The 27,128-nt window shown below is 40.2% G+C and overlaps 2 protein-coding genes across 6 annotated transcripts in view; one reads left to right on the plus strand and one right to left on the minus strand.

Moving 5' to 3' along the window:
• Positions 1-25,736, plus strand: part of LOC126095319 (probable dolichyl pyrophosphate Glc1Man9GlcNAc2 alpha-1,3-glucosyltransferase) — a 122,909-nt gene extending 97,173 nt beyond the window's left edge. Inside the window, exon 10 of the mRNA XM_049910125.1 lies at positions 24,814-25,736. The gene's annotated coding sequence lies outside the window, so the exon portion shown is untranslated. The remainder of the gene's footprint in view (positions 1-24,813) is intronic.
• LOC126095316 (transcription factor SPT20 homolog) overlaps positions 25,218-27,128 on the minus strand; it is a 280,707-nt gene continuing 278,796 nt past the window's right edge. For 4 of the 5 annotated variants that reach the window (XM_049910117.1, XM_049910116.1, XM_049910119.1 and 1 more), the window contains one exon: positions 25,218-26,564. In XM_049910117.1, the coding sequence (XP_049766074.1) occupies positions 26,044-26,564 (521 nt within the window). In that variant the 3' untranslated portion in view covers positions 25,218-26,043. The remainder of the gene's footprint in view (positions 26,565-27,128) is intronic. The other variant, XR_007521955.1, reaches the window with a different exon arrangement.

The following is a 27,128-nucleotide window of genomic DNA, read 5'->3' on the forward strand; positions in this document are numbered from 1 at the left end:
ACTTTCAAAGAGATAGAGGGGCTGGCCAGTACCTACCTCAGCTCAGTACAGCCAATAGATACACATAAAACAGAACCGAAAATTTACGTTCCTAGCTTTCCGAACAAATGTTCCTTCATCGGGGAGGAGAGAGGGGAAAGAAAGGGAAGAAGGGAAAGGAGATTCAGTTACTCACAACCCAGGTTATGAAGCAACAGGGAAAGGAAAATAGGGAGGGTAGCAAGGGTGGATGCATGGCTGTCAGAGGGAAGCCAAAGATATTCTACTGTAAGTACTTACAGTAGAATATCTTTGGCTTCCCTCTGACAGCCATGCATCCACCCTTGCTACCCTCCCTATTTTCCTTTCCCTGTTGCTTCATAACCTGGGTTGTGAGTAACTGAATCTCCTTTCCCTTCTTCCCTTTCTTTCCCCTCTCTCCTCCCCGATGAAGGAACATTTGTTCCAAAAGCTAGGAACGTAAATTTTCGGTTCTGTTTTATGTGTATCTATCGGCTGTACTGAGATGAGGTAAGTACTGGCCAGCCCCTCTATCTCTTTGTTAGTATTTGTTTCACATCTTTGTATGAGATTTTCCATTAATCATTAATGTTTGTACTTTCATCATCGATATCAACCACATAAAATTTGAAGGATCCACTTGTTTATTGCCAAATAAGTATTTATCTGTTGGTCTTTAGAACCTAGGAATTCATGATTAAAGTTCTCCATAATACTTAGTACAGTATCCACCATTCACTTCCTTAACTTACATTGATCCATGCTGCCAAAGAGGTGTCATTGAACACCACTAATTCCTTCTAGAAGTGACTAAATGAGTAATGTAATAAAACAGTATTACATGCCAAGATAAGTATTTGGTGAAGTTGCTACATGCTGCTGTAAGAACCTCACACACTCTGTCATCTGTTCAGATAGACGGTGAATGTTTGACATTATACACAGGGTGAGTCAGGAGGAAAGGTACATGCTTTGACAGGTAATACTATTGGTGATTCTGATCAAAAAAACTTCTAATAAACATACGTCCTTTTCTTAACTGTCTCCAGGTAAACCAATGAAAACAACCAGGAATGGGAAAGGTGCAGGTTACAGTAAATTAAGATACTGTTATGTTATGGTTTGTTTAATTGTGTATGTTTCCTCACAGAAGATGTTCAAACAGCCCATAATCAACTTCATTGCATGTTGCTGCTCTTATAGACAGGTGTTGTTTTGCCGATCGAAGCTCAGTTTTGCATTCCTTTACCTGGGTACAAGTGCGTAAAATACGAGCGAGGAGTTCCTCTCGTGTCCACTCTGCGCTATGTCGCTCTTCAGCCACCCCTATAAACAGTAATCCAATGGGGTAAGATCAGGTGACCTCGGTGGCCAAGCAATGACTCCACGGTGACCAATCCAATGACCAGGATGTGTTGTGTTGAGATACTTGCCACTGGCCGTGTGGCTTACGTAGGAGCTCCTACATGCTGAAAGTACATACGAGCTCGTGTTGTCAAAGGGATATCGTCCACGTTCTGGTAACACATTTTGAAGAAACTCAAGATACTGTTTTCCAGTAAGACGGTTATCTAAAACAACTGGACCGATGAGTTGGTCATCAGTAATACCGCACCACATGTTGACTGAGAAATGTCATTGAAAATTCATTTCCACAGTAGCATGCACATTTTCATTTGCCCATACATGAGATTTGTGTGTGTTGTTGATTCTGTTGTGGCTAAATGTTGACTCATCACTGAACAGAATACGTGGAATTAATTGCTCATTGGCAATGATCTATTGACAGAATTCTTGCTGGGTGGCAGCATCTCCTTCATGCAGATGTACACTCTGCCGATGAAAGGGATACAGACTGTCCTCTTGTACTGTGCGTATCACTCGTGTTTGTGGAATACCAAGCTGGGCAGCAATTCTTCTAGAGCTAGTAGAGGGTTCTGTTCCACTACTTGAAGAATGTTCTCAACTTCATTAAGAGTTTGTTGCATGGGACATTCAGAGACAACATTTACGCTGGGAAGCGTACCACGCTCTCACAATCCATGGAACACCCTGCTGTCTGGCACTCTGTGATTCGGAAATCGCTGTTGGTATTCTCGCAGCTCTGGAATTCCCATTTGACAAACCATAGACAAACACCATGTCAGCATACTATGCATGTGTGAAGATCCATGGTGTTTTCACTACACAAAACTGTATTTGTTGTTCACGTAACAACACTGTAGTACCGTGCACTATGACAAGCACTGTTGGACTGAGACTTGAGGTAAATAACTTCCATGCACAAGTGAACTGTGTACGGACACGGTTAATAAGGACGACGCTACATGTTTTCATTGGTTTACCCGGAAATTGTTAATAAAAGGGCATATGTTTGTTAGGAGTTTTTTTTGTTCAGAATCACCACTAGTATCACCCCTCAAAGCATGTACCTTTCCTCCTGACTCATCCAGTATAGCTTCATCCAATACTTTAGGCATATTCCCTACAGTGTAGAACCCACATGACAAGCTTTCCAAATTAATTGCTCAGCAACAAAATCCCAGACATCATAACTCAGCAATATGTCTTGTTTGTTTCCAGTCGCCCTAACGACAGATGGAACCCTCTCATCCTGGCATTGGAGTTACCTGCTGTTCCTTTCCAAACTTCCCAAACATATCCTTCACTCCACACTGAGGAAGAAACAAATAGTTTCAAAAGTTAGAAAAGTATTTTTTTGCATCTCAAAAGTGTATATCAGCAGTATTGGAAATTTGCTTCCTGAAGGTAAGTAATGGCCAATCATTTCCTCCGTTTGTAATTTTATTAACATATGTGATGCAGATTAGTTTGAAGACAGACACTGCCTTAACTGACAAACTTGTGTGCTGTTAAGTCTTTAAAACTGTACTGGCAGTGCAGAAAAACTGTGAGTGAGGATGATGTCCAACTCCTTAAAATTTCTTTTCTTGCAACTGAAGCACTAATTGTTGCGCAATCTCAACTAAATGCCAAAGATATTGTTAAAATTAAATTTTGTTTACACACACACACACACACACACACACACACAGGGTAGAGTAACAGTAATTGTTATGTACAGTACCCTTATAGGATCACTTCAGTTTGTTAGTCCATCTGTGTATCCGACTGTTCAAAACCCCTTTGTCTCCGGAATGGGCAGACTTATCTAGTTGAAATATATGTCACATATTAAGGTCCAAGGTCTCTTGGAGATGTAAAAACTAAAGTTTCTAAGTCAATGCATTCAAAAGATTTGGACATTTATGTCATATTTTGATATACACTCACTCATCAAAACCTAGAGGGTACTTCCGTTTGGTTTAGAATCATGAAACTTGGCAAGAATAAAGGATCTCAATAAAAGTAAATGAAAGAATCCAAATATTGTTAACTTGTAATTATATCACATGAAAAAATTTTTGTCATTTGCTATCCAACTTCTAACTTGAAATTACAGCATCTCAAAAGCCTTGGTATCCCTGGGACTGATACAGTGTCAGTATCAATGTTGATAACAGCCAAAGATAATTGAGATCTTTGATTCCCAAAATATTAGCATATTTCTATATACATAATTACAATTCTACAGATCACACATGACCTTTTTTTTTTACTTAATTTCATCCATTTACAGCTGAATAACCTCTTCATTAAAATCTAAACATTTTCCAGCCACAAATTATTTTAGATTGGGGAATAGGTGGTCAAATGGCACTAAATATGATGACTTTGGTCGATGTTCCAATTGACATGTCAGATTTCCCACTTCTAAAGTGTCCTCATCGCAAAGGTAATATCGATCTTTTACTATTCTGGTTAATTTCCACCTACTCCTCTGATTATTATTTCTAGCATTAAGCTAAGCCTTTGTAACAGTTTGGCACACTCTGTTAGGTTTTTTTTCTTTGGATGGTCCAAATATTGCTACAAAAAGTGTTTTAGCATTCAGTTTTGGTCAGCAATCACGAATTATGACATCCAGTCCTGAATGAAAATTTCTCATAGTTCATTCTTCATTTAAAATGTTCATTTCATCTGATATGCCGATGACATCAGCTATTTTATTCTGGATTAATTAGTGACAGCCACAATTGAAACTAGTTGCCTAGTTCTTAAGTTCTGAACATGGAGGAACAGGCATATTCCTTACTAACATCTACCAACTGCGGTCGGCAATGCCTATATAAGAGAACAAGTGTCTGGCACAGTTGTTAGATTGATTACTGCTGCTACAATGGCAGGTTATCAAGATTTAAGTAAGTTGAACGCGGTGTTATAGTCAGCGTACGAGCGATTGGACACAGCATCTCCGAGGCAGTGATGAAGTGGTGATTTTCCAGTACGACCATTTCACAAGTGTACTGTGAATATCAGGAATCCAGTAAAACTTCAAATCTTCGACATTGCTACGGCTGAAAAAAGGTACTGCAAGATTCGGGACCGACGATGACTGAAGATCTTTGTTGAACATGACAGAAGTGCAACCCTTCTGCAAATTGCTGCAGGTTTCAATTCTGGTCCATCAACAAGTGTCAGAGTGTGAACAACTGAATGAAACATCATTGATATGGGCTTTCGGAGCCGAAGGCCCACTCGTGTACTGCATGACACAAAGCTTTACACCTCACCTGGGCCTGTCAACACTGACATTCAACAGTTGATGACTAGAAACATATTGCCTGGTCAGACAAGTCTCGTTTCAGATTGTATCGAACGGATGGACATGTATGGGTAAGGAAACAATCTCGTGAATCCATGGACCCTGCATTTCAGCAGGGGACTATTCAAGCCGTTGGAGGCTCTGTAATGATGTGGGGCGTGTGCGGTTGGAGTGATATGGGACCCCTGATATGTCTAGATATGAGTCTGACAGGTGACACATATGTAAACATCCTGTCTGATCACCTGCATCCATTCATGTCCATTGTGCTTTTTGACAGACTTCGGAGTTCCAGCAGGACAGTGCAACACCCCACACGTCCAGAATTGCTACAGAGTGGCTCCAGGAACACACTTTGAGTTTAAACACTTCCGCTGGCCATCAAACTCCTCAGACATGAACATTATTGAGCATATCTGGGATGCCTTGCAACATGCTGTTCAGAAGATATCTCCATCCCCTCGTACTCTTATGGATTTATGGACAGCTTTGCAGGACTCGTGGTGTCAATTCCCTCCAGCACTACTTCAGACATTAGTCAAGTCCATCCTGTGTCATGTTGCAGCATTTGTGTGCGCTTGCAGGGGCCCTACACAATATTAGGCAGGTATACCAGTTTCTTTGGCTCTTCAATGTATAAGCATGGTTACATTATGCTGCTTGTAAAGGTAACATTGATGATGGTGATGAGGAGGAGGAGGAGGTCAAGGTCCCATACTCCAAGGAGCGTAGGGGACGATGCGGGAGACCAGCACCTCCGACTAGGCAAGGTCCTAGCAGAGGTGGTTTACCATTCCCTTCCTCTGACCATAATGGGGATGAATGATGATGATGAAGACGACTCAACAACACTCAGTCATCTTGAGGCAGGAAAAATCCCCCCCCACCGGGAATCGAACCCGGGACCCCATGCACGGGAAGCAAGAATGCTACCCCAAGACCACAAGCCGTGGACAAAGGTAACATTGAAAGGTGAAAAAATTGTCCTTCAAAAACCATTACTTGATTATGAACCCAAGTCAATATTTTCTTTAGTTAAGAGAATCTAATGATTTACCAAATGGGTTGTAAATGAGAAATCTTGCCACTGAACACACATTAGAAAACTAGAGAAAATCGTTACCAGCTTTAAATCAGCTTTAGAACAAGATGATACAATTCAGATGCCTTGTAATACATTGCACCAGCCATAATGCAGCCCCATTGTGAATGCTGTTCTCAAACACAGGATGAATTAGTTGACGTTTGTAAGCAGCTGGAAATCACCCTGATTACTGTCAAACGATTGGCAGCTGCTGTGAATCGGTGTGTTGGAAGAGCTACTGAGAGTTGTGTACCTGTGATACCTGTATCAGAGAGGCACCTCAAGTACTGTATTCTCCATGGATCCTGTCTCCTCTACAGAAAATACAGGATCTGTCACTATCTGTCCACTTGATTGCAAGTGGCATGTCAGTGGTGGATCTAGCCGTCCTGTACAGGATGGACAGGCACCAGGGAGAACCCGGGTTGCTGTACCAGTCCCCTAACCAATAAGTTTCAGGTGCTGTCTTTCACTGAAAATGAGCCAGTGGGACTCACTTCAACTATTTTGGGAAACCTGTTTTGTCCAGTGTCAGGAGGTGGCAAACGCAAAAGGATAGGGTTCCATTAATGGTCAGCAGCTCAAATTTATGGCGAATGACAGTATCCCATAGGGAAATGGCAGCAAGGGGCAGGAAAGGACACCAAGTGCAATCAGTGTGTATGCCTGGAAGCCTCATTCAACATGTTGAAGAACAGCTATTGAGGGAACAGGGTTCAACCAACTGTAGATGGTGGCTCATGTTGGGACAGATAATTGATGCCTGTGATCTGAGCTCTGAGGTCATTCTTGGGACATTCCAGTGACCGGCAGAGAAGGTTGAGAAGACCCGCCTTGGGCGTAGTGTTTCACTGAATCTCACAATTTACAGCATTGTCCCCAGAACTGATTGTGGCCCTTTGGGTCTGAGTCAAGTGAAAGGACTGAACCAGAGACTTTGAAGGATCTGTGACAAGCTAGGCTACAACTACCTAGACTTGCGCCATAGGGTTGAGAACTGTAGGATCCCCCTAAATACCTAAAGAAGTAAGATGTGCATTACACATGAGAAGCTGCTACTCAGGCAGCTGTGTGTGTGTGTGTGTGTGTGTGTGTGTGTGTGTGTGTGGTGCATTCAGTCAGACACTGGAAGATTTCTTTGGGAATGGCCGCCCATTCTTCGCGGAGTGCTGCACTGAGGAGATGTATCAATGTTGGTCGGTGAGGCCTGGCACGAAATCAGCATTCCAAAACATCCCAAAGGGGTTCTATAGGATTCAGGTCAGGACTCTGTGTAGGCCAGTCCATTAGAGGGATGTTATTGTCGTGTAACCACTCCGCTACAGGCCACACATTATGAACAGGTGCTCGATCTTGTTGAAAGATGCAACTGCCCTCCCGGAATTACTCTTCAACAGTGGGAAGCAAGAAGGTACTTAAAACATCAATGTAGGCCTGTGCTGTGACAGTGCCATGCAAAACAACAGGGGGTGCAAGCCCCCTCCATGAATAACAAGACCACACCATAACACCACTGCCTCTAAATTTTACAGTTGGCACTGTACACGCTGGCAGATGATGTTCACCGGGGATTCGCCATCGCCATTGGATCGCCACATTGTGTACTGTGATTCATCACTCCACACAATGTTTTTCCACTGTTCAATCATCCAATGTATACACTCCTTACACCAAGCGAGGCATCGCTTAGATTAGGCAACTCTCCATCCAATCCAGATAATGATAGCTGTAGGAAACTCAGAAGTGTCAGCGTGAGATTGAAAGAAATTTCTCCCACTGATGAGAGTACTAAAATCCAAATGGTAAACTGCCAAAGCATTTGCAACCAAGTGCCAGAGTTTGAAGTGCTCATGAAAAGCAGTGGAGTGCACTCATAAAACTTGGTACAGAAAACTGGTTGAAATCTGAAATTTATACTGGTGAGATTTTGGGTGAAAATTTAAGTGTATATCGAAAGGATAGGCAAATGGGAAATGGAGGAGGTGTGTTTGTTGCAGTAGTGAAGAAACTCAAATCCACCAAGATAGAAATTGAAGCTGCATGTGAGATTGTTTGGACAAGACTCAATATAGCGGTGAGCACAAAATAATTTGATCATTCTATCGTCCACCACTCACCTCCTGATGTAACCAAAAACTTTAGAGGAAAACCTCAGTTCACTTGTACACTATGTGATCAAAAGTATCCGGACACCTGGCTGAAAATGGCATTTACCAGTGTGATGTGTGGTGTATGAGCAGCCGCTTGGCCATGAAATCCGAGTTTTCTCACCTCCCGGCTAACTGTCATAATACTTGCAGTGGATCCTGATGCAGTTTGGAATTCCTGTATGATGGTCTGAATATTACACATTATGTCTCTTCAACTGCTGGCGGTCTCTGTCAGTCAACAGACGAGGTCGACTGGTACGCTTTTGTGCTGTTCAAGTGTCCCTTCATGTTTCCACTTCACTATCACATCGAAAACAGTGCACCTAGGAATGTTTAGGAGTGTGAAAATCTCGCATACAGATGTATGCAACAAGTGACACCCAATCACCTGACCACATTTGAAGGCTGTGAGTTCTGCGTTCTGCGGAGTGCCCCATTCTGCTCTCTCACAATGTCTAATGACTACTGAGATTGCTGATATGGAGTACCTGGAAATAGGGGGCAGCACAATGCATGTAATATGAGAAACATATGTTTTTGGGAGTGTCTGAATACTTTTGATCACATAGTGTATATAAGTTCCCCAATCACACTGTAATTATCGGCAGAGACTTCAATGATCCAGCAGTTAATTGGGAAAATTACAGTTTTGTTAGTCGCGGGTATGATAAAACATCCTGTGAAATTTTACTAACTGCCTTCTCTGAAAATTACCTAGAACAGATTGTTAGAAACCCCACTCATGATGGAAATATTTTGGATATAGTGGCAACAAATAGACCAGACGTTTTTGAGGATGTCCACTTCCAAACTGATATGTGACCATTGTGGCAACAATGACTACCAAAGTACAAAGGACAATTAAAACAAACAGAAAGATATCTATGTTCAGCAAACTAGATAAAAAATCAGCATTGCCATATCTCAATGAGGAACTTGAAACTTTCAGCACAGGTCAGGAGCACGTAGAGGAACTAGGGCTCAAGTTTAAAAGAATAGCTGACCATGCACTGGATAGATGTGTACCCAGTGGAACAGTTTATAATGGGAGGGAACCTCCATGGTGTACAGTCACTGTAAAGAAACCTCTAAAGAAACAGAGATTACTGCATAGCAGGTGTAAAACAAAGTGTAGGGCTATAGATAAAGAGTTGCTGAATGTAATATGTTTGGCTGGCTTCAATGACTAGCATAGCAGAATTTTGTCAAATGAAATTTCATGAAATTCAAATAAATTCTGGTTGTATGTAAAGGCTGTTAGCAGCACCAAAGTTAGTGTCTAGTCCCTAGCGAATGATACAGGAACCGAAATTGAGGGTAGCAAAGGAAAAGCTGAAATGCTTTAATTCCATTTTCAAATGTTCCTTTACTAAGGAAAACCCAGGAGAATTGCCCCAATTTAATCCTTGTATCACTGAAAAGATGAATGAAATAAGTGTTAGTGTAAGTGGTGTTGGGAAACAGCTGAAATCATTAAAATTGAACAAAGCTCCATGCCCCGATGGAATCCCTGTCACTTTCTATTCTGAATTTGAGGCTGAGTTAGCCCCTCTTCTAACTATAATTTATTGTAGATCCCTTGAACAAAAATACTGTGCCCAGTTCTTGGAAAAAGGCACAGGTCACCCCTGTCTACAAGAAGGGTAGTAGAAGTGGTCCACAAAACTACTGATCAATATCCTTGAGATCGATTTGTTGTAGAATCTTAGAATAAATTCTGAGATGAAACATAGTGAGGTATCTTGAACAGAATGTTCTCCTCAGTGCCAACCAGCTGGATTTTGAAAACATCTAGCATATTAAAACGAACTCTCACTTTTCTCACGTGACATACTGAAAGCTTTATATCAAGGCAACCAGATAGATGCAGTGTTTCTTGATTTCTGAAAAGCATTTGACTCAGTGCTACACTTACAATCATATAGGGTGTCAAGTGAAATTTTTGAGTGGAATGAGGACTTTTTGGGAGGTTAGACACAGCATGTTATCTCATATGGAGAATAATCATCAGATGTAGAAATAACTTTGGATGTGGCCCATGGAAGTGTGCTGGGGCCCTTCCTGTTCATATTTTATATTAATGAATTCACAGACAATATTAATAGTAAAATCACACTTTTTGCAGATGATGCAGTTATCTGTAATGAAGTGCTATTTGGGAGAAGCTGCATAAATATTCAGTCAGATCTAAAAATTTCGACGTGGTGCAGAGATTGGCAGCAACTTACTCATGTTCAGAAATGTAAAATTGTGCTCTTCACAAAACAAAAAATGTATCCTATGACTATAATATCAATGAGTCAGTGTTGGAATCGGCCTACTCATACAAATACCTGAGTGTAGCACTTTGTAGGGATGTGAAATGGAATGATCACATACATTCAGTTGTGGGTAAAGCAGGTGGTAGACTTTAGTTTATTGGTGGAACACTGGGGAAGTGCAATCGGTCTACAAAATAGATTGCTTACAAATCACTCGTGAGCGGTTCTAGAATATTGCTCAAGTATGTGAGAGAGTATGCAAGAGAACCACTTGCATGAATATCAAGAGGTCAGATGGAAACCCAGTTCTAAGCAAAGAAGGGAAAGCAGAAAGGTGGAAGGAGTATATAGAGGGTCTATACAGGGGTGATGTTCTTAAGGACAATATTATGGAAATGGAAGAGGATGTAGTGTTATGGAGTGTTATGGGACCATTGCTTTTCACAATATATATAAATGACCTAGTAGATAGTGTCGGAAGTTCCATGCGGCTTTTCGCGGATGATGCTGTAGTATACAGAGAAGTTGCAGCTTTAGAAAATTGTAGCGAAATGCAAGAAGATCTGCAGCGGATAGGCACTTGGTTCAGGGAGTGGCAACTGACCCTTAACATAGACAAATGTAATGTATTGCGAATACATAGAAAGAAGGATCCTTTATTGTATGATTATATGATAACAGAACAAACACTGGTAGCAGTTACTTCTGTAAAATATCTGGGAGTATGCGTGCGGAACGATTTGAAGTGGAATGATCATATAAAATTAATTGTTGGTAAGGCGGGTACCAGGTTGAGATTCATTGGGAGAGTCCTTAGAAAATGTAGTCCATCAACAAAGGAGGTGGCTTACAAAACACTCGTTCGACCTATACTTGAGTATTGCGCATCAGTGTGGGATCGGTACCAGATCGGGTTGATGAAGGAGATAGAGAAGATCCAAAGAAGAGCGGCGCGTTTCGTCACAGGGTTATTTGGTAACCGTGATAGCGTTATGGAGATGTTTAACAAACTCAAGTGGCAGACTCTGCAAGAGAGGCGCTCTGCATCGCGGTGTAGCTTGCTCGCCATGTTTCGAGAGGGTGTGTTTCTGGATGAGGTATCGAATATATTGCTTCCCCCTACTTATACCTCCCGAGGAGATCACGAATGTAAAATTAGAGAGATTAGAGCGCACACGGAGGCTTTCAGACAGTCGCTCTTCCCGCGAACCACACGCGACTGGAACAGGAAAGGGAGGTAATGACAGTGGCACGTAAAGTGCCCTCCGCCACACACCGTTGGGTGGCTTGCGGAGTATAAATGTAGATGTAGATGTAGATGTAGATGAAGATGAAATGGGAGATATGATACTGCGTGAAGAGTTTGACAGAGCACTGAAAAAACTAAGTCGAAACAAGGCCCCAGGAGTAGATAACATTCCATTAGAACTACTGACAGCCTTGGGAGAGCCAGTCCTGACAAAACTCTACCATTTGGTGAGCAAGATGCATGAGACAGGCGAAATTCCCTCACACTTCAAGAAGAATATAATAATTCCAATCCCAAAGAAAGCAGGTGCTGACAGATGTGAAAATTACCAAACAATCAGTTTAATAAGTCACGGATGCAAAATAGTAACGCGAATTCTTTACAGACGAATGAAAAAATTGGGAGAAGCTGACCTCGGGAAGATCAGTTTGGATTCCATAGAAATGTTGGAACACGTGAGGCAATACTGACCCTACAACTCATCTTAGAAGAAAGATTAAGGAAAGGCAAACCTACGTTTCTAGCATTTGTAGGCTTAGAGAAAGCTTTTGACAATGTTGACTGGAATACTCTCTTTCAAATTCTGAAGGTGGCAGGGGTAAAATACAGGGAGCGAAAGGCTATTTACAATTTGTACAGAAAGCAGATGGCAGTTATAAGAGTTGAGGGGCATGAAAGGGAAGCAGTGGTTGGGAAGGGAGTGAGACAGGGTTGTAGCCCCTCCCCAATGCTATTCAATCTGTATATTGAGCAAGCAGTAAAGGAAACAAAAGAAAAGTTCAGAGTAGTTATTAAAATCCATGGAGAAGAAATAAAAACTTTGAAGTTCATCAATGACATTGTAATTCTGTCAGAGACAGCAAAAGACTTGGAAGAGCAGTTGAACGGAATGGACAGTGTCTTGAAAGGAGGGTATAAGATGAACATCAACAAAAGCAAAACAAGGATAATGGAATGTAGTCGAATTAAGTCGGGTGATGCTGAGGGAATTAGATTAGGAAATGAGACACTTAAAGTAGTAAAGGAGTTCTGCTATTTGAGGAGCAAAATAACTGATGATGGTTGAAGTAGAGAGGATATAAAATGTAGACTGGCAATGGCAAGGAAAGCGTTTCTGAAGAAGAGAAATTTGTTAACATCGAGTACTGATTTAAGTTTCAGGAAGTCGTTTCTGAAAGTATTTGTATGGAGTGTAGCCATGTATGGAAGTGAAACATGGACAATAAATAGTTTAGACAAGAAGAGAATAAAAGCTTTCAAAATGTGGTGCTACAGAAGAATGCTGAAGATTAGATGGGTAGATCACATAACTAATGAGGAGGTATTGAATAGAATTGGGGAGGAGTTTGTGGCCCAACTTGACTAGAAAAAGGGATCAGTTGGTAGGACACCTTCTGAGGCATCAAGGGATCACCAATTTAGTACTGGAGGGTAAAAATCGTAGAGGTAGACCAAGAGATGAATACACTAAGCAGATTCAGAAGGATGTAGGCCGCAGTAGGTACTGGGAGATGAAGAAGCTTGCACAGGATAGAGTAGCATGGAGAGCTGCATCAAACCAGTCTCAGGACTGAAGACCACAACAACAATGTGAGACCCATACCAGGTAGGACTAACTGGGGGTATTGAATGTATACCGAGAAGGGCAGCACAAATGGCCACAGGTTTTGTTTGCAGAGTATAGATATACTTGCAGATGTAGATGTAAAAATTTGATCAAGCATCAAGCTACTTGTACAGTCCTGATGCTTGCGCAGATTTATACTCTCAGGCATGCTAGGGCACACATGCTTAAGCAGGCAGAAATTTTATCATAATGTAGACACACAGCAAATGGCATAAATTTAGAATATGTGTAATATTAACTTTTTAGACAGATCCCTTGTACCAATAAAAGTTTATAATTTTGATTAGTCAGAATATGTTAAAAAATAATTTATTCTCAGGGAGTGTCTTAAAAAGAGGGGGCATTTGTCTTATACTCGGGTAAATACATTATTTGTAGGTGTGGGGGAATATTTATAAGGACATTATAATCTATTCTTATAACTCAAAAAAATTGTGATGTCAACCTAGATCTGTATTTAACATTTGTCACCAGGGTGTACAAATGTACAAGGAAATAGCCAGTGCGTTGGTCAGTACAGAGCTACATTCTAACTTGAAGATGTTACAGAACTACTTGAAGATGAACATTTTCATACCGGCACTGATAATTGTTAAGCGTAGTGCATATTCATGCACTACTTCATCAGGCAGCTTTTCCAGTTTTCCGCAGTGGTTGTATTCAGATGTCGTAGACAACTATTTTAATATACTGACCATTTATTCTGAAGGTGGTGTAAGTCCATTAAAAAAAAGAGAGATGAAAAAAAGAGATACCATATCAAATAAGTGTACACTTAATTAATCATAAATTATGTGATAGTTATTTAAAAAATAGACTTACACTAGCTTCAGAATAAAAGGTGCAATATGAGGTTTGTACTTGATTGCATAAATGCATTGTTGTTCATAACGATCAGTGCAAAGTGTTGCTAGAGATATTGTTAGTGAATGGATATTTTGACAGAACGAAGTGTATTTAGTGTGTTTGCAGTTACTTGTTGAATTATATACATACCAGTTCATACTGAATCATAAAGCGATTTTCTTCACCTGTACCAGGCTCCTCTTCAAGAATTTATTTGCTTTTACAATTTGCAAGCTTGCCATTTTTGCCCCCCTCCTCTCTCAGTGTCTCTAACAAGCAGCCGTGAGGTTGGTTGGCAGCAGCTCCTCATTCTTCTCATTTGTCCACCCTCTGTTTCATCTCCTAGTATGGAGGACGATTCACAGTTTGTTTAATGTATCTAGTCTGGGTCTTCCTCTCTAATTTCTGCTTTCTACAACTCCATCAGTTTTTCATTTACTCTCCTCTCTCCCTCTCTGATACACCATCATGTCAAGAGTATATAGCCTATCAGCTGAGTCCTTCTTCTTTTTAGGTGTTTCATGAACCATCTGTTTTCTGTTGCTCTAATGAAAATTTCCTCGTTTGTGATTGTTTATCTCCAGCTGATTTTCATCTTTCTTCTGCATCACAGTCTCTTCTCTTCTTTCCATCTTATTGTCCATGCTTTGTTGCTTTATGTTGCAATGCTCCACATACAGGTCTTCAACATTTATTTCTTCACATCAACACTTATATTCTTTGTGCTGAATGTTTTTCTTCATAAAGCATTCTTGGCCTGGGTAATTCTGTATACTATCTCCTTGTAGCTTCCTCCATCACTCATGATTTTACTTCCCAGGTAATTAAATTTGTTCACTTCCTCAATTGTTTCATTTTTCAATTGTACCACTGTCTTGCTTCCTCTGTGCCTACTGAAAACTAGAACTTTTGTTTTATGTGCATTTATTGCCATATGGAATTCTTCCTCCAATATTCTATCCATTATGTTCAGGATTTTTTTTGTAGTCTCCTTCACTTTCCACATTTAGTGCCATATCGTTGGCAAATCTCAGCATTCTACTTTATCTCCATGAATTGTTACTCTTGTTTACTTCTTCTCTTATTCTTTTGATTGCTTTCTGTATTTCCTACCCTCTTTTGAATGCTACATGGTTCTTCTTCATTACCACAGCGAATTACTCTGACCTCATTAATGTAGGTGTTATATATAAGTCGCCTCTCTCTAAGCTGATTCCTGTTTGGTGAAGGATACTGAATAAAACATTCCAGTTGACAGCGTCAAATGTTTTCTCAAGATCTACAAATGCTGTGAATGGACTCTTGCCTTTTTTCAACTGTTCCTCTATCGCTTGCATTAGTGCCAATATTGCTTCTCTTGTTACCACACGTTTTCTAGAACTGTGCACTGGTCTTCAGATAATTGTCCCTCTATTTGGTTTTCCATTTTTCTGAGAGTAATTTTGGTGGCTGTTTTCGATGCAGTATGTGTAACTAGAAAGATGGTTGGCATTTGTCTTTATTTAATTCTTGCCTATGTAAATAATAAATTACACAGATATGGCAATAAGTTATTCATATGACGAATCTGTAAATAGAAGCAGAAAAAATAAAAGACCAAGAATACTTGCAAACCCTTGTGAGGAGGATTTTCTTTATGTACGGGATAAAGGTGAATTGTTAGTTAGTGAAGTGAGCAAATCTACCTTGGAAGTAAAAGATTTTGAGTCTGATTCATTGTTGGAGGGAGATGGTGAAGATAAGGAATTGCAGATAATAGGTGAAAGAAGTTCAACAATACAAATTATTTTTCACTGATTATATATTAAGAATGATAGTTAAAGGAACAAATAAATATTCTGTACAATACATAAATTCTTTATCTAGCAGTGAATGATACCAACAGGCCTGGCAGACTGTTATGAGAGGCAAAATGAATACGTATACTGACATACTGCTTATCATGGTAAAGTGCAACAACAAGGAATGAGAATACATTGATCTAAAAAGGACATGCATACAAACACACGCATAAAAAAACATATGAAATGTGATTGTTTTCATCCATATTGGAATTTTACATTTTTTGGACAATATAACAGGTGAACAAAATTCGAAATATCATAAAAGTGATTGTTGATAGTTTCAAACATGCTATTAAACCTTGCAAAAGCATTGTATTTGACAAGTATGTATCTCCACAGAGAGAAAGTCTAATTTTTGCCATTATATTCCAGGCAAGCACCACAAGTATGGTATAAAGGTACAAAAACAGTCTCTTCCCAAAGATAACACCTATAATATTGACATTTATGCCAGAAAAAAATGCAGTGACAATTGAGAACACACATTTGTGTACTGTCTTAATGAGATTAGTAAATGGATTATTATTTGAGGGCCATATATTATTTACAGAAAGCTATTACACAAGTGAGTCTGTGGTTTCAGATATATTTGCGGTAAAATTATACCACCACATGCAATACAAAAATAAAAGGGGGTGGGGAAATCTTCAAGACAGACATGTAAAATATCCTGAGAAAGTCTATTAACAAAGTTTCAAGAATATACGAACGCATAGTTTTGCAGCGATATATACTGAAACAATTTTCTCGGGGGTTCCATGTGTGTCCAGTGGTTTAAAATCCACGAGCTTTCAGCCAAGTTCTCCTCGGCCATTGTCAAGTAGTGACTATCTAATGGCTGCTGCTGCCTTTCTTATGAGGGTGGTTTGAAAAGTTCTGGGAGTCACCACGAGAGGTCAGCACTAGCACAATGAGTTGTTCTCGTGATATTCATTAGACTTTTGCCTGTAAACACGTGCCACGTCAGTGCTCTTGGAAGAGAGCTGTGGCGGTGATATGGCTCTGTTGTTCTTCCCATGTGCCGATTTGCGATGATTGAAAAAATCGAGATTCGAGCACTGATTAAGTATTTTGTAAAGAATGGTATGAAAGCAAAGGACATTCATGCCGATTTCCAGAATACACTGGGGGACTCTGCTCCTTCATATTCAACTGTTACCGAGTGGACAAATGAATTTGAATTCGGTCAGGAGAGCTTAGATGATGATCCGTGCAGTGGTTGGCCATGATGTGTCACTGCTTCAGAAATCATTGCAAAAGTGCACAAAATGGTCATGGAGGATCGTCGATTGAAAGTGCATGAAATTGCTCACGCTCGCCAGATGTCATCTGAAGGGGTATATCACATTTTAACTGGAGAATTAGAAATGGAAAAACATTATCTGCAAGATGGATGCCATGACTCTTGATGCTGGATAAGAAACATGTGCCATCGTAATGGCAAAATTACACAAACTAAGGTAACAATTGTTGCCACACCCACTTTAGTCATCTGATATGGCTCCGTCAGACTTCCATCTCTTCCCAGAAATGAAAATTTTTCTTGGTGGACGAAGATTCACTTCAAATGAAGAATTGATAGCCGGAGCTTTACAACTATTTTGCAGGCCTGAAGGAAACTCATTTTGGAGATGGGATCAAGGCACTATAAACATCGTTGGACCTAGTGCATTAATCTACAAGGAGACTACATTTAAAAAAAGTTTCAGTGATGTAAGTACTTTTTTCTATTCCGTTCTGAGAGCTTTTCAAACTACCCTCGTATATTGCCACACTGTCTTCACTGGTGTCACCCGTGCTCGCTCCAGCGCCATATATGGTACTGCTTTCATTGTGCGTCACCTTTCCAATGGGCTCCAAGTTATGCTTAACTGCAGCCCACCATCTTTATTGAGGGTGTTGTCATAAATTTTTAACAGGGTCGCTTATTTTACAAACACTGTCCCTAAAACTAGTAGTCAATGTAATAACAGATGTCTCGGTAAATGCAATACAGTGTCCATTTTCTAAAGCATGTTCTGCCACCACTGAATTCTCAGGCTACTGTAGGCTAAAACATCTCTTGTGTTCCACACGGCACTGTTCAATAGTACATACAGTCTGTCTGTTATAGAATTGTCCACACCCACATGGTATTTTATATACTTCTGGTGTTTTGAGTCCAACATCGTCTTACACAGGCCTTATTAGCTGTCAAATTTTAGCTGGTGCCCTAAAAACCATACAGATTTTATTCTTCTTTAGAAGCCGGCTAATCTCTCCTGTTGTTGAGCCATAGAACGGCAAGAACGCAAGCTTCTTCAAACCCTCCTCGGAGGTCTTCTGCTTATGTTTCTTCGGCAAGGTGGCTTGCAAAATCTACAGTTGTTGCAGCTGTTTTCTTTGAAGACTTTCGTAAGCAGTTCAGTTCTTTCAGAAGGCTTTCAGTGTCTGAAACGGCTTCCGCTTGATGCACCAATGTCCTCTGAACAGAACTTTTCTGCATGATAGCTGGTAGCAAGCACATATGGTCTGTGTGGGTGGTTCCTGATAAACTCTGTGGCTTAGACACCCATTTTCTTTCCGGCAGTTGAGTACGTCTAGAAAATGCGAAGCTTCATCTGTCTCTACTTCCATTGTGAAGCTGATGTTATCATGGATGCTGTTGATGTGGTTGAAAAATTCTCCTAGCTTTTCACACCCATGAGGCAAGACAATGAATGTGTCTTCGACGTAATGATAAAAGGAACTAGGTGTTGCAGGAGACGTCTCCAGGGTAATGCTCTCAAAGTACTCCATTAAAAGGAGGGTTGCCTATAGCTAGAGCTGATGGGCTTCCGATGGCGACGCCGTACGTCTGGTTAAAATAATGTCCATCATACAAAAAATACAATGACATCAGAGTGTGCCAAAAAATACAATGACATCAGAGTGTGCTTAGATAAATCCACAACAGTGTCATCAAATAACTGGGGGAGCAAATCTATACAGTCTTTGATGGGAACCTGTGTCAACAAAGAAACCACATCAAAGCTAACCATATCATCTCTTTCTCTTAGATGCAAGCATTTAATTCGACTGATGAAGTCTGTCATATTCTTGATGTGGTGTTCACAATGACCAACGTGGGGAGTAAGAAGTCTGTGAGATGTTTAGCTAGTCTGTACGTTGGTGATCCAATGGTGCTGCATGCTACCAGCTATCACCACCCTTCCCATAAAAGTTCTGCTCAGAGAACATTGGCACATCAAGCGGAATCCATTTCAGATGCTGAAAGCCTTCTGAAGGAACTGAGCCACTTATGGAAAATCTTCAAAGAAAACAGCTACAACAATTGCCAGATTTTGCAAGCCAACTTGCTGTAGAAACATAAGCAGAAGACCTCCAAGGAGGGCAAGAAGCAGCTTGCATTCTTGCCATTCTGTGGCTCAATAACAGGAAAAATTAGCCAGCTTCTAAAGAAGCATAAAATTGATATGCTTTTTAGGGCACCAGCTAAAATTCGACAGCTAATGAGGCCTGTGAAAGACGATGTTGGACTCAGAACGCCAGGAGTATATAAAATACCGTGTGGGTGTGGACAGTTCTATACCCCGGACAGACTGTACATACTATTGAACAGTGCCGTGTAGAACACGAGAGACGTTTTCGCCTACAGTATCCTGAGAAATCAGCGGTGGCAGAACATGCTTTAGAAAATGGACACTGTATTGCATTTGCCGAGGCATCTGTTATTACATTGACTACTAGTGTAGGGACAGTGTTATAAAAGAAGCGACGACATTAAAAATTTCTGACAACAGCTTGGAACCTAGCCATTGGAAAGAGCACGAGTGATGTCACTGAAGACAGCACGACCATATAAGAACGGGAGCAAGTCATTCAATAGTCACTACTTGACAATGACCAAGGAGAACATGGCCAAAAGCTTGTGAATTTTGAACCACTGGACACCCTGGAAGACGAAGAAAATTTTTTAAATATGTATACCACGCGAAATTATGCATTGGTATATTCTTGAAACTTTGTTAATAGACTTTCGTAGGACATTTTACGTCTATCTTGAAGAGTCTACCAGTTCAGTTTCTTCAGTATCTCTGTGACACTCTCCCAAAGGTTAAACAAACCGGTGACCATTTGAGCTGCCCTTCTCTGTATACATTCAATATCCCCTTTTAGTCCTATTTGGTATGGGTCCCACATACTTTAGCAGTATACTAGGATTGGTCAAATGAGTGATTTATAAGCAATCTCCTTTGTAGACTGTTTGCACTGCCCCAGTATTCTGCCAATAAACCAAAGTCTACCATTTGCTTTACATCCGAATGAGCCTATGTGATCATTCCATTTAATATCCCTACAAAGTGGTACACCCAGGAATTTGTACGAGTTGGCTGATTCCAACAGTGACTCATTGATATTATAGTCATAGGATACTATGTTCCCCCCCCCCCCCCCTTCTTTTTGTGAAGTACATACTTTTACATTTCTGAACATTGAGAGCAAGCTGCCAGTCTTTGCACCACTTTCAAATTTTATCGTGACGATTGAATATTTAAGCAGCTTCTCTCAGATAGTACTTCATTATAGATAACTGTATCATCTGCAAAAAGCTTGATGTTACTATTAATATTGATTGCAAGGTCATTAATATAAAATGTGAACAGCAAGGGTCCCCAACAGACTTTCCTGGGGCACACCCAAAGTTGCTTCTACATCTGAAGATGACTGTACATCCAAGATAACATGATGCATCCTGTCTATCAAAAAGTCCTCAAGTCACTATCACCTTTCACTTGACATCCCATTACAATTGTACTTTTGACAATAAGCATGGTGTGGGGTACTGAGTCAAATGCCTTTTGGAAACCAAGAAATACTGCTTTGACCTGGTTGCCTTGATCCAAAGCTTTCAGTATGTCATGTGAAAAAAATATGAGTTGGATTTTATGTGATAGATGTATTCAGAATCCATGCTGGTTGGGATGGGGGAGATCATTTTGTTTGAGATACCACATTATGTTTGATCTCAGAATGTGTTCTAAGATTCAACAACAAATTGATATCAAGAACACTGGACAGTAGTTTGTAGATCACTTCTACTACCCTTATTGTAAGTGCGTGTGACCTGCTCTTTTCTCCAAGAATGGGCACAGTTCTTTGTTTAACGGATCTATGTTAGATTATAGTTAAAAGAGGGCCTAACTCAGCCACAAATTCAGTATAGAATCTGACAGGTATTCCATCACGACCTATAGCCTTGTTCAGTTTTAACAATTTCAGTTGTTTTCCTACACCACCGACACTAATACTTATTTTGTTGTATCCTGCTTAGTTGTCAAATATGGGGAGTCTAGGAAACCCGCTTTCTTGGATCCCTATACAACAATTCAAGCAAATTGTATTAATGAGTTTTATTACAGAAAATAAATGACAATACTTAACTTTGAAAATACAGATGTGTCGCAAGCCGAGAGTGACATGTAAAACAAACGATGCTCTAGAAGTGGCCGCGACCATTCGGGAGTGGCGCTTATGTTATCTTCGTCTAGAAGCCGCTGCTGTCGTGGTGTCGTCCTAGAGAGGGGTCGGTCAGTGTGCTATTGGCTGACATCTTCCGCACAGCCCTTTCTGCTCTAACATTCCTGACTAGTGTGCTGGTGCTTGAATTTATGCCAGAACATATTTCATTCTTCTTTTCAGTGGTAAAAAGAATTAAATTGAGGCAATTCTCATGGTTTTTCTTTTATAAAGGAACATCTGAAAATGGAGTTAGGCATTTCAGCTTTTGCTTTGCTACTCTCAATTTCAGTTCCTGAACAATAACTTTGGTGCCACTAACATCCTTTACATACGATCGGAATTTCTATGGGTTCTGTGAAAGTTCATTTGACAATATTCTGCAATGGCAGTTATTGAAGGCATCAGCCACGAATCTCTTGACATCCAAATGCATTTCATTCAGTATTTCTCTATCTCTAGCCATACACTGATTTTTTATATAGTTTACTGAACATATATATCTTTCTGCTTGTTTTAGTTGTCCTATGTACTTTGGTAGCCATCGTTGCCATAACTGCGTCATGATCAGTGATACCATTTTCGATGTGGACATCCTCAAAGATTTCTGGTATATTTGTTGCCATTAGATCCAATATATTTCCATCATGAGTGGGGATCCTAACTATCTGTTCTATATTTTGATCTATCTGTGAACAAGCTTAGACAGGATAACTACGGTATCTGTTGTAGTTGAAGCATAAGAAACATCTCTGGACGCTTTCCACTGGACAGTTTTGTCACCATCTCAACGTAACTCCTTGTCATGTTTCAGTGTCATCTGTTCAGATAACTGTATGCCCTTTGCTCTGTTTTTTATTATTGTATCTTTGACTCTTTATTTTTGATTTAAGTTTTTTGAGAACAGCCAAAGTGGTGGAATACTTATCGCAGTAAAGGTGTGTATGCTTGTTCCTGCTAACTGCAAAAAAATTCCTGATCCTGGTCCTGGTCCTGTTAACGGTAAAGTAGTTGACTAGGGATGATAAATTTTAAAATCCAATACTAACCCACTGCTGTTTCAGTGAGAGACAACCACAAAATGGTATTGTGTGATTTTCTGTAGAAAAGTTCTGTCCCCAGGTTCTTGGCAGCCTGAGGCACATGGCTACCACTGCATCAACAGCAGATTGAACTTTCCACAGTCTTGTTTTCTTCTTCTTCCCCAAAAACATTATTTATATCAGCAACATGAAGAGCTTTTCAATAATGAGAAAAAAATTATTTCCTGGAATAGCATTAGCGACAAATGGAAGCGGAAACACACATTGCCAGTACATTTATGCTTGAGAGTGTTTTACACATCCTATTACAATATGCTCACTGAAAAGTTTCTTTTGAAATTGTCGCAAGTTCTTGTATCGTTTTTAATCTTGTATAAAATGTTTGTACATGCCGCCACTGTTTGAAAGAGTTGCTTACTGAAATAATTTAGGAAATAAGTTGCTGGAACTGAAACTTGAACAGTCTGAAACAAATGAAATGAAACTTTTCTTCGAAAAAAGTCTTTCAGAAGACGGTGAAACCTGAGATGGAAAAGCCCTCTTCTCCAAAAATGCCTTCAACTACACTACTGGCCATTAAAATTGCTACACCACGAAGATGACGTACTACAGATGCTGTGATATGCGAATGATTAGCTTTTCAGAGCATTCACACAATGTTGGCGCCGGTGGCGACACCTACAACGTGCTGACATGAGGAAAGTTTTCAACCGATTTCTCATACACAAACAGCAGTTGACAACGTTGCCTGGTGAAATGCTGTTATGATGTGTCGTGTAAGGAGGAGAAATGCGTACCATCACGTTTCCGACTTTGATAAAGGTCGGATTGTAGCCTATCGTGATTGCGGTTTGTCGTATCGCCACATTGCTGCTCGCGTTGGTCGAGATCCAATAACTGTTAGCAGAATATGGAATCAGTGGTTTCACGGGGGTAATATGGAAAGCCGTGCTGCATCCCAACAGCCTCGTATCACTCAGTCGAGATGACAGGCATCTTATCTGCATGGCTGTAATGGATCATGCAGCCACGTCTCGATCCCTGAGTCAACAGATGGGGATGTTTGCAAGACAACAACCATCTGCATGAACAGTTCAATGACGTTTGCAGCAGCATGGATTATCAGCTCAGAAACCATGGCTGTGGTTACCCTTGACACTGCATCACAGACCGGAGTGCCTGCGATGGTGTACTCAACGATGAACCTGGGTGCACGAATGGCAAAACGTCATTTTTTCAGATGAATCTAGGTTCTGTTTACAGCATCATGATGGTCGCATCCATGTTTGGTGACATCGCGGTGAACGCACATTGGAAGCGTGTATTTATCATCGCCGTACTGGCGTATCGCCCGGCATGATGGTATGGGGTGCCATTGGTTACACGTCTCTGTCACCTCTTGTTCGCATTGACGGCACTTTGAACCCTGGACTTTACATTTCAGATGTGTTACGACTCTTGGCTCTGGCCTTCACTCGATCCCTGCGAAACCCTACATTTTAGTAGGATAATGCATGACCGCATGCTGCAGGTCCTGTACAGGCCTTTCTGGATACAGAAAATGTTAGATTGCTGCCCTGGCCAGCACATTCTCCAGATCTTTCACCAACTGAAAACGTCTGGTCAATGGTGGCCAAGCAACTGGCTCGTCACAATACGCCAGTCACCACTCTTGATGAACTGTGGTATTGTGTTGAAGCTGCATGGGCAGCTGTGCCTGTACACGCCATCCAAGCTCTGTTTGACTCAATGCCCAGGCGTATAAAGGCCGTTATTACGGCCAGAGGTGGTTGTTCTGGGTACTGATTTCTCGGGATCTATGTACCCAAATTGTGTGAAAATATAATCACATGTCAGTTCTAGTATAATATATTTGTCCAATGAATGCCCGTTTATCATCTGCATTTCTTCTTGGTGTAGCAATTTCAATGGCCAGTAGTGTAGATTTTTCACAATTTGCTGGTGCAGCTGTAGCTAGGACATGGTCTGCACAGTATGTTTTATTCCTTTTGTTGAAGCTGTTCTTGTTGTTGGTTCTCCAGTTGTTCATTTTGATATTGTACGTCATCATCATTGTACAGCGATGTGGATGCTTCTTCAGATTCATCATCTGACTACTGTCAAGTTGTTCACATGCAACAAGGATTTAGCATCATTAAAAGGAAGAGTATGTTTGTCTGCCTGTTCTACATTACACTTATTTACAGTTTCACAGTCTTTCTCTCTCTTACTCATCTGCTCCACTCAAGTTTCTCTTCTACACCATCAGTCCACTTTTGTAGCTGAGTAGGCAGCACATATGACTGCTGTGCAAAGGACCTAGGTTCATTTCTCAATACTACCCAGGATGTTTCCTTGGTGGGAGAACAAGAATATGGTTCTGAATGGCTTTGATCGTGTTAAATTGGAGGAGGAGGAGGAGGAGGAGGACAGGATATCCACTTATTTCCCTTATCAAATGCTCTTGTACACCGAATTAATTTTAAACATTTCATAATGAAAAGGAAACAGAACAACCAAACAAATTACTTTTTTTTGTTATAGGTCAGAGGCATTTAAAAATGTCACAATGATGTAAGGCTATTTCCACATGAACATAATGGCTACATTTTATTGTATCATTGGAACTCACTGTCATCACATTTATAATCAAAGCTGATGTTTAGACACTTCTCTGTTTCTAAAGAAGTCATCAGAATGCAACTGGAAGGAAAGCCTGAAATAAGTAAAATGCTGCATTGCATATTTTATACTGTAGCTCAAAATCACTAATATTTTAGAGTAATATACTCAACATCTATCAAAATTTCATGTATAATATAATTATATATGTGAATACTCTGCTACTTAACAATTAAAGAGGAGCTGAGCAACAGACACCTGGAAACTCAGCTAGTTATAATTGTAATTTTTATTGAAGTGTTGCAATAAAGAAGTAAACTCATTGCTTTGGTAAATGCATTTTAATGTATTTTTCTTTAACAAATATTGTAATAACAAAGAGCACTCACGGCAGAACAAAAAGGATGAACTGGACAGTTCACACCAAGACTTGATCCAAGTTGAACTAAAGAATACTATTAGAATGACAATTTTTTTTTTAAAAAAAAAAAAAAAAAAAGATAAAAATTATATAAATTCAAATATCATAATGCTGCAATTGTCATCATATGATAGTTCAATAATTGGTGTCTATACAAATATCACGGTAGTTTAAGGGTGTGGGGAAAGTGATATCAAACAGCAAAGAGGTACAGGAAACACACACTTGAAGTAACTGTGGGATAACACAAACACTTACACACTGCTTTAATTCTTGTGGTGTCCATAACATAACGCTGTCTACTTGTTTCATTAAAAGCATCCAATTGGATGGCAGTGTCACAAGGTTTTAAATCTCATAGCATTCTGAAATCAGGAGGAGCAATGGCAATTTTTAATACTTAACTTGGAAAATGTACATTAAATGTCTATTGCTACAACACAATGTACAACAAATTATCTGAAGGCCTTCACATACAGAATACAATTCAAATTGCTAACAACATATATGCACAAATATTTTTCATTTACACTATCTACTGCTGCTGCACAAAGTAGATAACTGAGCTCCAAACAATTACATTAATGCCTTTGACATGTAATATAATGTGAAATTACTTCCAACACTTAAGTAAATCTATTTCCATAGTAAATTATTTTACTTACACAAACATACATGTATTATCACTGTGCAATATATGAAGAGTGCATGACAGCCGGGAAATATTTGTGTTACTGGGGCATCATCCAATATGGAGCATACTGGTACTGACTCTGTGGGCTATAATATGGTCCATATGGGTTGGGAGGTGGTGGTGGGGGTGGTGGAGGTGTTTGCTGAGGTTGTGATGGCTGGGGTGGAGGAGGGGGAGAAGTGTACATGTTGATTCCATGCACATGAAACGGCAAGCTAGCATTATACATCTGAGGCTTGGAAGAATAATGGTTGAATGAAGGTCTTTCTGCACCACTATTCCCAGTGCTTCTGTCTGTGCGGTCTCTCTGTTCTGTACGATCACTGCCTCCACTTCTTCTGTGATATTCCGTACGACTGGTAGCTGAAGTGGAGGTCAGCTGAACTGGAATAGTAGTACTATTATTAGCACTAGTAGTACTACTACTGCTGCTACTACTATTGCCGCCACTTGTGGAGCTACTGGTAACAGCATTGTTGTTGCTGTTGTTGTTGTTACCATTGGAAGCAGTATTATGTTCTGCACTTGCCTCAGGTGTTTCTTGGTCCTCTTCATAACCTAGGTGTTGAAACATATAATACTTTAATGATAGCATTTCCTCTGAATTATATCTCTACATGAAACAAGACATAAAATTAAAATTTTTAACAACTTCATAAAAATTTCATATGAAGGCTGTCCATAAAATAAGGTTTCTAATTATTTTTCACCATGAAAAACATTTTTATTGGCACTGAATAATGCAGTGTGCAAAGCTTAAACTTTTACCAAATTTTTTTCACTTAATCACCACTGAGATCAATGCATTTTTGAATGCAGTGTACCGTCTTCTGTACGTTTGCTTCATAGAACTCTCCCATCGCACCATAAAAACTCTTCTTTCGGCTCCTCTCCGGTTGTGGAATGCACCCCAACCAGGCATTTCTTTGATTCAGGAAGAAATGGAAGTCACTTGGGGGCTATGTTTGGGCTGTAGAGCGGGTGTGTGACAGTATCCCATCCAAATTTGTTGTGACACAGGCGATGTGCAGACGAGTGTTGTCCTGACTGAAATGCACTACCTTTGTGAGAATGCCTCTGTTTTTGATTGTGTGGCGAAGCTCCTTCAATGCTTCACAGTAG

The sequence above is a fragment of the Schistocerca cancellata genome, chromosome 8, assembly GCF_023864275.1.
Source record: "Schistocerca cancellata isolate TAMUIC-IGC-003103 chromosome 8, iqSchCanc2.1, whole genome shotgun sequence".
Taxonomy (NCBI): domain Eukaryota; kingdom Metazoa; phylum Arthropoda; class Insecta; order Orthoptera; family Acrididae; genus Schistocerca; species Schistocerca cancellata.